Genomic DNA, 15,765 nt, shown 5'->3' with positions numbered 1-15,765 from the left:
CCATATGAATCATTGAGGTATCTCTTCTTACCACCCTTATATATATATATATATATATATATATATATATATATATATATATATATATATATATATATATATATATATATATATATATATATATATATATATATATATATATATATATATATATACATTAAATCCCTTACAGAGGCTCATTTATTCATCTATATGGAATGAGAGAGTGACATTTCAACAGCATCAATAAGGCACATTTTGTAATGCAAATCACAGTGATCCGAGTCTCGAAATAATTCGGGTGTGAGTTAGGTACCAGAAAATGTACACATGACTTATTTAATATCACATATCACAATATACACAGGGATAAGAACAGGTGTTCCCAAACGATGCGGTGGAGGATGAAGGCTCTTAGGAGCTGCCTCGTTTGCAGGATCAGTCTCGGCGCCTGAAGAAGGCACCGAGGCTCTCGAATCCGCGAGGCTCCCGTTGGCCGTTTGAATTCGAAGATCGTCTACGCGGTTAGAATCCCGTCGGAGGAGGCAGCTGGATCTCTGACGGGGGTAAGGGCAAGCCCACACCTGGGCTCAGTGTGTTCGGATTTCTAAGGAAGTTGGTTCTACCGAAACGATCGTCGTCGAATCGGTCGTCCAGATCATCGAAGTGGTCATCCAAATCATCAAAGCGATCATCTAAATCAAAACGGTCGTCATCGAATCGATCATCATCGAATCGATCGTCATCGAATCGGTCATCTAAATCGAATCTATCATCGTCGAATCGGTCATCTAAATCGAATCGGTCATCATCGAATCGGTCGTCCAAATCAAATCGATCATCAGAGTCATCCCTATCGTCTTCGACGATAATTATTGGTCCTATAGTACCTTGTGGCAACCTTGATCCTCCGGTTCTGGTCACCGTCGAACCGAACCTTCCAACGGACGAGACACCGCCGGCGGTAGTCAGCGGGACGCCCACGCTACCTTGGGAGCCTCCCGTTGAGGAAAGAATTGGAAGAGGAATACCGAATGATCCCTGTGTGGCTCCTTGTTGCGAAGTGGTTGCTACAACTCCCGGAATTCTCTGTCCAGCTCCAGAGTTGCTGCCGTCTCTTTGAGGCACGCTGGGTACTGAAGATCCACGGTGACCAGTTCCTGAACTCACTGTGCTGCTTAGTGCAGGTAAAGGCACGCCAACAGGTTGGCCTACCCTCAAAGTTTGCGGAGTCCGAGTGCTAAATGTTGCAGATCCTCTGCTGGGTGTTCCAGTAGTGAAAGGTCTTCGAACGGGCAACTCAGGCTGTCCGACTGCAATTTTTCGGTCCCTAGTGTCGCTCTGAAAGCTGGAAGGTTGCGATTGTGATCGTGTGTTACTCAGAGAAACACCCTGGCTAGCTTGGAATCGATGAGTGGTCTGTATTCTGTTCTGATTAGACACACTCTGGGTGGCTTGGTTTCCTCCGGTAGATGGGAGTGGAACGCCAAAGCCAGCGTCTCTCACATCAGCGACGTTATCGAGGATCTGAGAGCTCTGAATACCACTAATCAACAAATTGACACCATCGGCAGGAGGTCTGTTTAGACTCGGGAGAGAGACGCCGAAGTGGCTGGACGTTCCCACAGGACGCTTTGACACGGCTACTCTTGCAGGTGCAAAAGTTCTTGTAGGTGTGAAACTTCTTGTAGGTGCCTGACCTATGAGTGTAGGGGCTCGAGTTGCTGTAGGTGTTGGAATTGTAGGTGCTGGAGATGTATGTGCTGGAGTTGTATGTGGTGGAAACGTAGGTGCTGGAGATGTAATTGGTGGGAAAGTGGGAACTGGAACTCTCGGAGCAGTTCTCGGCGGTGTTTGGGAAGTTCTAAGCGTTCCTTGCACTCGGCTGGCAAAAGTTCCACTCCCTCCTGATGGTGTAACTTGGGCTGCAGGAATAAGAGTTGGCCTTGCTGAGCTTGGTGTCAATCCTCGTGAGCTCGTGAAGCTGCCCTGTCCACTGACCCTCGAGTGATCTCCAGCAGAGGGTAAGGTTACTGGAGGTCCAAGAGGTCGAGTCTGAGGTGCTGCTGCTGCTGCTTGGAAGGGAGTTTGGCCAGTGACTCTTCCGGAGCCTGACGCTTGGGTTCCAGCACCCCCAGTGAAACTTGAAGCTTGGGATCCACTACCCCGAGAGAAGCTTGATCCTTGGGTTCCAGCACCTAGAGTAAAGCTTGACACTTGGGATCCACTATTCCCAGAGAATCCTGACCCTTGGGTTCCAGCACCCCCAGTGAAGCTTGACGCTTGGGATTCACTACCCCCAGAGAAGCCTGATCCTTGGGTCCCAGCACCCCCAGTAAAGCTTGACACTTGGGATCCACTACTCCCAGTGAAACCTGACCCTTGAGTTCCAGCACCCTCAGTGAAGGTTGACGCTTGGGATCCACTACCCCCAGAGAAGCCTGATCCTTGGGTTTCAGCCCCCCCAAAGAAGCTTGGCCTTTGGGATCCACTTCCACTAGAAAAACGTGACCCCTGGGATCCAGCGCCCCTAGAGAAGCCTGATCGTTGGGATCCAGTACTCCCAGAGAAGCCTGATCCTTGGGATCCAGCACCTCCAGAGAAGCCTGATACTTGGGATCCAGCACCTCCAGAGAAGCCTGATCCTTGAGCTCTTTCACCCCCAGTGAGCCCCGAGGAGCGGGTGGAGGCTGCTGGCACCTTGCCGATCTCCAGGTTGACATCGAAGTACTGGGCTGAGGCGTCACATTTGACGTTGTACCACCAGTCACAGACCAGCCTCCGCTGGTGGAAGATGGTACTGTTGGGACACAGGAAGCTGTTCAGGCGACCGTCAGCCTGACACACGTGGAACACCTGCAGGAAACAAGAGATTGAGAGACATAGTTGGAGTGTGTGATGCTGCCTGAGGGACTTTTCATACAAGGACCTGAAACAAACGTGATAGCGACACATCAGGATGATAACCTTCAGACGTCAGGATGACGAACATCACAGAGGTCAGGATAACTTGCTATGATAACATTACGAACGTAGTTATCTGCCGAGTTTCGTCATAGTGTTATTACTGTGTTATTAGTGTGTTATCATGGTGTTATTACAACTATTACTTGCTAAACAGACATAAATATTTTGTCAACACGCATACACACACACACACACACACACACACACACACACACACACACACACACACACACACACACACACACACACACACACACACACACCCACACACACACACACACACACACACATATATATATATATATATATATATATATATATATATATATATATATATATAAATGTGTGTGTGTGTGTACTCACGATACATACACGTACATATATACAACCACGTCACAAACGCACACTAATCCCCTGTACGCACCTGGCAGCCGGTATCAACATCAGCGTAGTAGCCGTGCTTCTTCCCGTGGCAGTTGAAGTTTGTAGCAGGCACGGCGTTGAGGGTAGGGAAGTCGTGCCCGGGCGTACCACCGTTCACCGTGCCCCTCAGCGCCCGGGGCGACCGTGACCGCCCTAGCCTGATGGCTCCCTCCACTACAACCTCGCCTGCGCCGAAGGAGTCCAGCCCTTCGTCAGAGATATCCTGGACTGCGTCCTGGGCGGCCAGCACCACGGACAACACTTCTGCAGGAGCCATGAGAGGCGGGGGAGTTAAAAAGAGCACCATTAACCCACCACCAAGTACGAAAACAATAATTAGAACACTTTCACATACGAAAGAAAAGAAACATCTGAATACCTCCATATATGAAAAAAACAGGTACTATCTGAGCACCTCTACGTATGACTGTCACGAACCTTACATGCAGAACGAGTCCATAAGAAGGGAAACACATCTGAAGAAGATTTTATTTATATTAATAATCCAGAGGGTTAGTAACCCAGGATAACCCAGTAAAGCCACTTTGTATTGCTTTCTATTCATTGAGGTCTTTTGATCCTTTCCCCCAGTATGCCACCCATAACAGTCGACTAACACCCAATTACCTACTGACTGCTAGGTGAACTGAAACATGCCCAACGTTTGTACTTCTGCTAATCTCGAACTTTGTTCAACGAACTGGAGCTACTCCTCCCCCTCTCTTGGATCAAGCCTGATTTCCTCTTATTCCCTTCAAGGAAGTGTGCCTTGATGCTGGAGAAAGGCTCTTGATCCCAGCAATGTGGCAGAAGAAGAGCAACCAATAAATACTGAGGATCAGAAGAATCAGAGTGTCACTGACATAAGTGTTAAGTTAAAGTGTAAAGTGTCAGAGGACGAAGTAAGCATTATGGCACTCACTGAAACAAAATTACCTGGGATATTAAAAACATTTTTTTTCGAAGGGACACATGACAATAAGAGAAGAAGGGGAGAACTAGGAAGGAAGAGTTGAACTCGTGTTCAAGAACAACTGGAGATCTTCAGGAGCTTCAAACCATGAATACCTGCAGACCAGAGGTGCAGTGTGTAACACAGCGGGAACAAAAATGATAAGCAAGTACCTGAGAGGAACATTAATTACAGGTGAACGCAAGATGATAATAACAGTAACAAATAACAACAGTGGCATACAACACCGTACAGAACAGCAGGAGGCAGAGAACAGGGTATGAGGGGGCAATAACACGAGGCAAACACTGGGAAGACAGTTGGACAGAGAGAATGCTGGACAAAACAAATTTACTGATTATAACGAAAAACAGAAACTGCTTGGGAAAACTGAAATCCACTTGAGAAAAAAAAAGAAACACGGAGAAGAGGGCTAGTGAAGAGAGTAATGTCAAAGTTTATGAGCCATGACACAAGGTCTGGGATTCATGAGTGAGAGCCTGGGATGAGCCGGGACGACTTGATAGTCTATCCACTCTAAACAAATCAGATATAGACGAAATAAGACACAAATAACCAGTACATAGGAGATCGAAACTTATAACGACATTTCGGTCTGACTTAGACCATTAACAAGTTCCAGGGAAATAGCAACTAGGAGCAACTGATCACTTATTGCCAGTTGTTCATTATATAGAGTTGGAACTGGAGAGAGAAAAACGGAAGGAGAGAAGGAAGAGACAAGGAAGCCACGATAAATGTCCGGAGAGAAGAACACTGGGAGGAATGATCGGATTATATGTAATAACGTTGTAGTAAGAATTATACTTGACATGAAGAAAAAAATATACAATACAGTTAGAAGTTAGAACCATTAATTAACATTTTTACTATATCTCTTCAAACAGGTGTAGTGTCTGATTATGTGGAAGATGGCCAATGTTATTCTTATTTTTAAAGCAGGGGACAAGTCGATACCGTCAAATTACTGCCCAATAAGCCTGACCTCCACTGTAGGCAAATTACTAGAGAAGCTATCTTGATAAACATAATTTGATTAATGATAGCATGGATTCACGAGGGGCCGTTCCTGCCAAACTAATTAATTAACTTTCTTCTGGAGTTTATCTGGAGTTTATCTGGAGAGAGTTCCGGGGGTCAACGCCCCCGCGGCCCGGTCTGTGACCAGGCCTCCTTAGGTCAGTGTCCCAGGATGCGACCCACACCAGTCGACTAACACCCAGGTACCCATTTTACTGATGGGGAACATAGACAACAGGTGGAAAGAAACACGTCCAATGTTTCTACTCTGGCTGGGAATCGAACCCAGGCCCTCACCGTGTGAAGCGAGAGCTTTAACCACCAGGCCACCAGAGCCACAAAGCTTTTGAGGCTGTTGATGACGATTAAAAATACGATATTGTTTATTTGAATTTTAGTAAGGCTTTTGATAGATTACCTCACCAGAGACTGTTAAAGAAAGTGGCAGATCATGGCAGTGGAGGAGAAGTGCTGTCGTGGATCGAGTCATGGCTCACCAACAGGAAGCAGAGAGTGTGCATAAATGGGGTAAATTCTGAGTGGGGATCTGTAACAAGTGGCGTTCCACAGGGATCAGTTTTAGGCTCATTGTTGTTTGTAATATATATTAATGACCTTGACGAGGGAGCTACTAGTGATATGATCAAATTTGCTTATGACACGAAGATAGGATAATTGATTCGAATGTAGATGTCACTGAAGCACCAGCGTAGAGCCCACACACCTGATGACGCACCAACGTAGAGCCCACACACCTGATGACGCACCAGGGTGGAGCCCACACACCTGATAAAGCACCAATGTGGAGCCCACACACCTGATAAAGCACCAATTTGGAGCCCACACACCTGATAAAGCACCAGGGTGGAGCCCACACACCTGATGAAGCACCAGCGTGTAGCATCACACCTAAGAACACGTTGTGAAGCAGACTACTGGGAGCCGAGAAGTCAGCACCGACAGTACAGGATTACCGAAATAAGAGTAACATTTTTTGAAGAGAAGGAAACGGTGAAGATATGTTGATGATATTTTGTGAAAATTATGTCAAACACTAAATATTTTGACTGATATAAGAAAATACAAGAAACAGAAAAGAGAGAGAGAGAGAGAGAGAGAGAGAGAGAGAGAGAGAGAGAGAGAGAGAGAGAGAGAGAGAGAGAGAGAGAGAGAGAGAGACATTTACTTACCAGTCAACACTAAAAAACACACACACACACACACGGTACACGGACAACACAGCACATGACTGCTCCACTAACACACTACACGGACAACACAGCACATGACTGCTCCACTAACACACACTACACGGACAACACAGCACATGACTGCTCCACTAACACACACTACACGGACAACACAACACATGACTGCTCCACTAACACACTACACAGACAACACAGCACATGACTGCTCCACTAACACACTACACAGACAACACAGCACATGACTGCTCCAATAACACACTACACAGACAACACAGCACATGACTGATCCACTAACACACTACACGGACAACACAGCACATGACTGCTCCACTAACACACACTACACGGACAACACAGCACATGACTGCTACACTAACACACACTACATGGACAACACAGCACATGACTGCTCCACTAACACACACTACACGGACAACACAGCACATGACTGCTCCACTAACACACACTACACGGACAACACAGCACATGACTGCTCCACTAACACACTACACAGACAACACAGCACATGACTGCTCCACTAACACACTACACAGACAACACAGCACATGACTGCTCCAATAACACACTACACAGACAACACAGCACATGACTGATCCACTAACACACTACACGGACAACACAGCACATGACTGCTCCACTAACACACACTACACGGACAACACAGCACATGACTGCTCCACTAACACACACTACACGGACAACACAGCACATGACTGCTCCACTAACACACACTACACGGACAACACAGCACATGACTGCTCCACTAACACACTACACAGACAACACAGCACATGACTGCTCCACTAACACACTACACAGACAACACAGCACATGACTGCTCCACTAACACACACTACACGGACAACACAGCACATGACTGCTCCACTAACACACACTACACGGACAACACAGCACATGACTGCTCCACTAACACACACTACACGGACAACACAGCACATGACTGCTCCACTAACACACTACACAGACAACACAGCACATGACTGCTCCACTAACACACTACACAGACAACACAGCACATGACTGCTCCAATAACACACTACACAGACAACACAGCACATGACTGATCCACTAACACACTACACGGACAACACAGCACATGACTGCTCCACTAACACACACTACACGGACAACACAGCACATGACTGCTCCACTAACACACACTACACGGACAACACAGCACATGACTGCTCCACTAACACACACTACACGGACAACACAGCACATGACTGCTCCACTAACACACACTACACAGACAACACAGCACATGACTGCTCCACTAACACACTACACAGACAACACAGCACATGACTGCTCCACTAACACACTACACAGACAACACAGCACATGACTGCTCCACTAACACACTACACAGACAACACAGCACATGACTGCTCCACTAACACACACTACACAGACAACACAGCACATGACTGCTCCACTAACACACACTACACGGACAACACAGCACATGACTGCTCCACTAACACACACTACACGGACAACACAGCACATGACTGCTCCACTAACACACACTACACGGACAACACAGCACATGACTGCTCCACTAACACACACTACACGGACAACACAGCACATGACTGCTCCACTAACACACACTACACGGACAACACAGCACATGACTGCTCCACTAACACTACACAGACAACACAGCACATGACTGCTCCACTAACACACACTACACAGACAACACAGCACATGACTGCTCCACTAACACACTACACAGACAACACAGCACATGACTGCTCCACTAACACACTACACAGACAACACAGCACATGACTGCTCCACTAACACACTACACAGACAACACAGCACATGACTGCTCCACTAACACACTACACGGACAACACAGCACATGACTGCTCCACTAACACACTACACAGACAACACAGCACATGACTGCTCCACTAACACACTACACAGACAACACAGCACATGACTGCTCCACTAACACACTACACGGACAACACAGCACATGACTGCTCCACTAACACACTACACGGACAACACAGCACATGACTGTTCCACTAACATACACTACACGGACAACACAGCAAATGACTGCTCCACTAACACACACTACACGGACAACAAAGCACATGACTGCTCCACTAACACACACTACACAGACAACACAGCACATGACTGCTCCACTAACACACACTACACGGACAACACAGCACATGACTGCTCCACTAACACACACTACACGGACAACACAGCACATGACTGCTCCACTAACACACTACACAGACAACACAGCACATGACTGCTCCACTAACACACACTACACGGACAACACATCACATGACTGCTCCACTAACACTACACAGACAACACAGCATATGACTGCTCCACTAACACACACTACACAGACAACACAGCACATGACTGCTCCACTAACACACTACACAGACAACACAGCACATGACTGCTCCACTAACACACACTACACGGACAACACATCACATGACTGCTCCACTAACACACACTACACGGACAACACATCACATGACTGCTCCACTAACACACACTACACGGACAACACATCACATGACTGCTCCACTAACACACACTACACGGACAACACATCACATGACTGCTCCACTAACACACACTACACGGACAACACATCACATGACTGCTCCACTAACACATACTACACGGACAACACATCACATGACTGCTCCACTAACACACACTACACGGACAACACATCACATGACTGCTCCACTAACACACACTACACGGACAACACATCACATGACTGCTCCACTAACACACACACAACAACACGAGACAAAAACATAACCTGCAATCTGACTCTCGTCTCGCCAAGCTTTGCGCAGTTCAGCCTCAGCAAAGGTCAGGATCATCATACTTGGATACTGAAGCCACATCAACGAAGGTCAAGATGACCTTAGCTACAGCGAACGATAAATGAAAATGCCAGACAACCGACAGGACACACGAGACTGATCTTAAGTAAGTACACATAGACTTGGGGGGAGAAATGGGTCGTCATTTGACACTATCGTCAGAAGGGATTTTTTTTTTATTTTTTTTTCGCCTCTGAGTAAATGGTTGAGAAAACCGACAAGATTATAAATAAGACATTTGTGCAACATTTAGGTATCTTTATTCTGGAAACGTTTCGTCAGCCAGTGACTTCTTCAGTCCAATGCAGAGAAAGGTGGATGAGGAGTAAGCTCAGGGACTGATTACAACAAACTCCGCCTCCTCCTCATCTTCCACCTTTCTCTGCATTGGACTGAAGAAGCCACTGGCTGGCGAAACGTTTTCAGAATAAAGATACCCAAATCCTTCACAAGTGTTTCATTTATCATTTATTTTTTCCTGGTGAGCAAAATGCCGCAACAATTGTTCGCCTCTAATTCTGAACCTCTGGCAGCGGTGACCCGTCCAGTTACTCGCCTGAACCCGACGCAGCGACCGACGCTTCCTAACACCTTGTAATACTTTGACTCGATGTGCTGTTCTCTTCTTTCTTTTTTATTTCCTGTCCATACGCTGCTTTTTTTTTTTTACTTTATTTCCTGTTCATACTGGCGAGCGTTGCGGCGTCAAGGTCTCTACTTTCCCAGTGAGGGAAGTCACGACTACCTTGGTTAACTCTTTTCTCTCTCTCTCTCTCTCTCTCTCTCTCTCTCACACCACACAATTCCAGATGCCAGTACTCGTCCAGTTGGTCACTTGGTATACCATAGAAACGAGTATACCTCAGAAGCGAGTATATCGAAGTATTCCTCATTAATGTGTATACTGAAGGATCAAAGTATACATCAAGAGCTTACATACCTCAGGAGCAAGTATACCTAAGGAGCGAATCTCTACGGTACTCAGTCGACCTCTCTCCCCCTCCCTATCTCTCTCTCTCTCTCTCTTACTCCCACTTCTCTCGTGTTCACTTCACCACTTCACAAACTCTGCGTCACTTCTTAACAGACCAAAGCTGTTGTTCCTTGTTCCAACAAACGTCAAACTGACACATTCCACCTAGAAAGGATCGTAGTATCGAACCCCAGCCATATCTGACCAGCAGACGCAAATGCTACCCACTGAGCCAACAGACTGCCAGAAGAAAAATAAAAGAGAGAGAATCGATACCTAGCTTACATTTAAGTATTCAACTGTGGGGGGGGGGGCAAAAAAGACGCACCCAAATGGGGGTAGGGTTAAAAAAGACGCACCCAAATGTTTACTATATGCGTCTTATTGAGGACGCATATTCTAAGACGAACTTTGGGTTGAATAGAAGGGAAAAAGAAAAGTAGGCTGTGAAAGGTCGGTCTTCGACTTTTACTTGTAAGCAAATGTTGGGATTTTTGCTGTGACTCGAGGCCGTGGGGGAAAAAAAAACAGAGATTGGTGACATTAAGATGTGATCATTGGTTTTGTGGTATATTCGTCTCCTGTGTCTGCTAGCTTGCTCTCTCTTGTATGTCGTAATAAAAACATTATCTTGGATTTGGAAATGTTTGCATTTATTACTGTAGTAAGAGAGAGAGAGAGAGAGAGAGAGAGAGAGAGAGAGAGAGAGAGAGAGAGAGAGAGGAAGGGGGAAGGAGAAGACATGAAAGATGAGTCCACACAAGGTGAGTACGATGCCTCAGCTCAGGCAGCGGGGAAAGTAGAGACCTTGACGCAACTACGCTCACCAGAAACAACGGCAAGACGCATAAAAACGGGGGAAGCTCAGTGAGTCAAATTAAGACGGTCGGTCCAATTAAAGCAAGTAACTGCACTGTTATACTCGCCATGCACAAGTATATCCATACTCCCTGCCTAGGATAATGTTTCCCTTCCCAGGAAATACTCTCGAGCCGCTACCAGTGTAGGCCTACTAAGGCGCTAGAATCAAGTGATGCCACTAGAATCACGGTACTAGATTTTGATAAACAAGTTATCAGAAGTTGAGGAGCAGCAAGAAGGAGAGTCTCGTTTATATGAATGATATAAAATGCCATTCTGAGGGACTGACCACCTCAGAACTGCTACTTCAGTGTTGACGGACTAATCACATAGTCTTCACCTCTCCACTATGTATTCAACTGAAGAAGCCAGTTGAGCAAGCGAAAAGTGCAAGCAATGTGTCATATTTAACACACCATATTAAATATATATATATATATATATATATATATATATATATATATATATATATATATAAATATATATATATATATATATATATATATATATATATATATATATATATATATATATATATATATATATATATATATATATATATATATATATATATATATATATATATATATATATCATTTACCAAACTGCGGCAGGGGCCAGGGTTCGACCCACGACACACTGTCCCGCCTCAAGAGGCAACACAACGTACATGTCACCTTTTCCATGCAGCCATCGATGTGTATAAGGTGACATGTACGTTGTGTTGTCTCATGAGGCGGGACAATGTGTCGTGGGGTCGAACTCTGTCCAATACGCCATTGATCCTACAAACAACGTGAGAAACATCATACATGTATATATATATATATATATATATATATATATATATATATATATATATATATATATATATATATATATATATATATATATATATATATATATATATATATATATATATATATGTGTGTGTGTGTGTGTGTGTGTGTGTGTGTGTGTGTGTGTGTAGATTACATGTTTACAATTGTAGATGAAACATTTTCTTCTTATATTCTTATGTGAAGAGAAGAAATTCGAACACTTGTCAGGTGTGTCTGGTCAGTCACTGAAGACACACATTGTAGCACTCCTCACGTGTCTTCATATACTGTACTGAGGTACTGTAGCTGCTGAGCCTCACCTACCACCACATTATCTTCACCTAGCACCACATTATCTTCACCTAGCACCACATTATCTTCACCTAGCTCCGTTATTATCTCACCTAGCACCAGTATCACCCCACAGCGCCAGCCAGGTCCTTGCATCCTGCAGAGGTGTGTTCCCTTTAGCCTCCTGCAATAGTGCTCCACCAAGACTGCCGCTTTGCAACAGAAAGTCAGGTACAAAAGAGATGGACTGACTCGTGGCAGATTCACTCTTACTTTTATATAGGAGGAGTTAGCGAAGATGCAGCAGCTGCCAGGAACCGCCAGCCTCCTAGCTCCCACAATCCTTGATACTTCCCAGAGTATATTACGCTATTGTTTGCTTTTTTTGTTTTGATCTCAAAAGTCTTATTCTCTGTGTACCGTTCCAGATTTCAGCATCTTTTTTTTGCGACTGGATGTAATGAGAGATGGGTTTAAAAATCGATCTTTTTAAGTGGCGGTGTGATGGGAGAAGTGGAATTCTCTCGTGTGTGTGGGGTGAACACTCACTCACCTGACCTGACACACACACTCCACCAGCTCTTGCCCAATCTTGCCCTCATCTCGAGGCACTCCTGCCCCATCCCCCAGCGTCATCCTGAGACCGTCCTGCCCCATCCCCCAGCCTCATCTCAAGGCACTCCTACCCCATCCCCCAGCTTCATCTCCAGGTACTCCTCCAGCATCACCCCAGCCTCTCCACCGTGCATCTCTTCCCATTTAATAACACAAGCAATAATCACATTTCCTCCAATTTCGAGATAAATTTTTGACCTACTAAGCACGAAAAAAGCTTTTGTTTGGTTACAGTGGGCGAAACTCTCCCCACTGCCTCCCTCCCCCCGCCTCCCTCCCCACCCCTGCTGCTGCTGACGTTCCCAACAGTATCTCAGAGATCGGTGTCTCCCATTCACCTGCCCCTGCTCCGCCTCCTTCATGGGAACGCCAGTTTTTGTGACCCTGGAGAGGTTCTCTAAACTTCTCCCGGCTCTCTGCAAGAAGGTTCTTCATGGGTCGCGCCGTGGGAGATGAGATTGGAGGTTGGAGGACGGGGAAGGGGAGGAAGGAGGAGAGGGGAGGGGGTTTGTTTATAGGCTGATTGGGAGGAGGGATGAGATGGGATCTTATGTCTTGGTGTTCGATCCGTAGGTGATGGAATGTTTGGGTTCACTCAGTGGGAGACAGAATACCCCGGGATTCACTCCATAGGAGACAGAATACCCCGGGATTCACTCCATAGGAGACAGAATACCCCGGGATTCACTCCATAGGAGACAGAATACCCCGGGGTTCACTCCGTAGGAGATAGCCTACCCCGGGGTTCACTCCGTGGGAGACAGAATACCCCGGGGTTCACTCCGTGGGAGACAATACCCCTGGGTTCACTCCGTGGGAGACAGAATACCCCGGGGTTCACTCCGTGGGAGACAGAATACCCCGGGGTTCACTCCGTGGGAGACAGAATACCCCGGGGTTTACTCCGTGGGAGACAATACCCCGGGGTTCACTCCGTGGGATGCCAGGACTTAGGTGTTCTTCATTCCCTATTCATTCTTCACTCCTTTCATATTCTTACTTATTCACCGTCATTCACTGGAAGTACAGAGAGTCACTGCAGGTGTTGAAGCATCAGATGTTTGCGACAGTGACACAGGCGACGGTGACTTGATAAAGATTTACACTGAGTGAAAGATGGCATGGTAAAGCTCTACACTGAGTGAAACATGATAAAGCTCTACACTGAGTGAAAGATGGCATGGTAAAGCTCTACACTGAGTGAAACATGATAAAGCTCTACACTGAGTGAAACATGACTTGATAAAGCTCTATACTGAGTGAAACATGATAAAGCTCTATACTAAGTCAAACATGATAAAGCTCTACACTGAGCGAAACATGATAAAGCTCTACACTTATTGAAACATGACTTGATAAAGCTCTATACTGATTGAAACATGACCTGATAAAGCTCTATACTGAGTGAAACATGACTTGATAAAGCTCTATACTGAGTGAAACATGACTTGATAAAGCTCTATACTGAATGAAACATGACTTGATAAAGCTCTAAACTGAGTGAAACATGACTTGATAAAGCTCTACACTGACTGAAACATGACTTGACAAAGCTCTACACTGACTGAAACATGACTTGACAAAGCTCTACACTGACTGAAACATGACTTGACAAAGCTCTACACTGACTGAAACATGACTTGATAAATCTCTATACTGAGTGAAACATGACTTGATAAAGCTCTACACTGAGTGAAACATGACTTGATAAAGCTCTATACTGAGTGAAACATGATAAAGCTCTACACTGAGTGAAACATGACTTGATAAAGCTCTACACTGAGTGAAACATGATAAAGCTCTACACTGAGTGAAACATGATAAAGCTCTACACTGAGTGAAACATGATAAAGCTCTACACTGAGTGAAACATGATAAAGCTCTACACTGAGTGAAACATGATAAAGCTCTACACTGAGTGAAACATGATAAAGCTCTACACTGAGTGAAACATGATAAAGCTCTACACTGACTGAAACATGATAAAGCTCTACACTGACTGAAACATGATAAAGCTCTACACTGAGTGAAACATGATAAAGCTCTACACTGAGTGAAACATGACTTGATAAAGCTCTATACTGAGTGAAACATGATAAAGCTCTATACTAAGTGAAACATGATAAAGCTCTACACTGATTGAAACATGACTTGATAAAGCTCTATACTGAGTGAAACATGACTTGATAAAGCTCTATACTGAGTGAAACATGACTTGATAAAGCTCTATACTGAGTGAAACATGACTTGATAAAGCTCTATACTGAGTGAAACATGACTTGATAAAGCTCTATACTGAGTGAAACATGACTTGATAAAGCTCTATACTGAGTGAAACATGACTTGATAAAGCTCTATACTGAGTGAAACATGACATGATAAAGCTCTACACTGATTGAAACATGACTTGATAAAGCTCTATACTGAATGAAACATGACTTGATAAAGCTCTATACTGAGTGAAACATGACTTGATAAAGCTCTACACTGACTGAAACATGACTTGATAAAGCTCTATACTGAGTGAAACATGACTTGATAAAGCTCTATACTGAGTGAAACATGACTTGATAAAGCTCTATACTGAGTGAAACATGACTTGATAAAGCTCTATACTGAGTGAAACATGACTTGATAAAGCTCTATACTGAGTGAAACATGACTTGATAAAGGTGAAACATGACTTGAT

The 15,765-nt window shown here is 45.0% G+C and overlaps 1 protein-coding gene across 1 annotated transcript; it reads right to left on the bottom strand.

Moving 5' to 3' along the window:
- Positions 1-304: 304 nt before the first annotated feature.
- LOC128684567 (corneodesmosin) lies at positions 305-12,716 on the bottom strand. Its single transcript, XM_053770833.2, has 3 exons — positions 12,575-12,716; positions 3,371-3,633; positions 305-2,835 (listed from the first exon to the last, which is right to left on the bottom strand). Exons 1-3 carry the CDS (start codon positions 12,615-12,617, stop codon positions 505-507), a joined length of 2,637 nt encoding a protein of 878 aa, XP_053626808.2. The 5' UTR covers positions 12,618-12,716; the 3' UTR covers positions 305-504.
- Between the last annotated feature and the right edge of the window lie 3,049 nt (positions 12,717-15,765).

The sequence above is a fragment of the Cherax quadricarinatus genome, chromosome 4 (genome assembly GCF_038502225.1).
Source record: "Cherax quadricarinatus isolate ZL_2023a chromosome 4, ASM3850222v1, whole genome shotgun sequence".
Classification (NCBI taxonomy): domain Eukaryota; kingdom Metazoa; phylum Arthropoda; class Malacostraca; order Decapoda; family Parastacidae; genus Cherax; species Cherax quadricarinatus.
The sequence above is the reverse complement of the archived record's forward strand: the minus strand, read 5'-3'. Positions and strand labels throughout refer to the sequence as shown.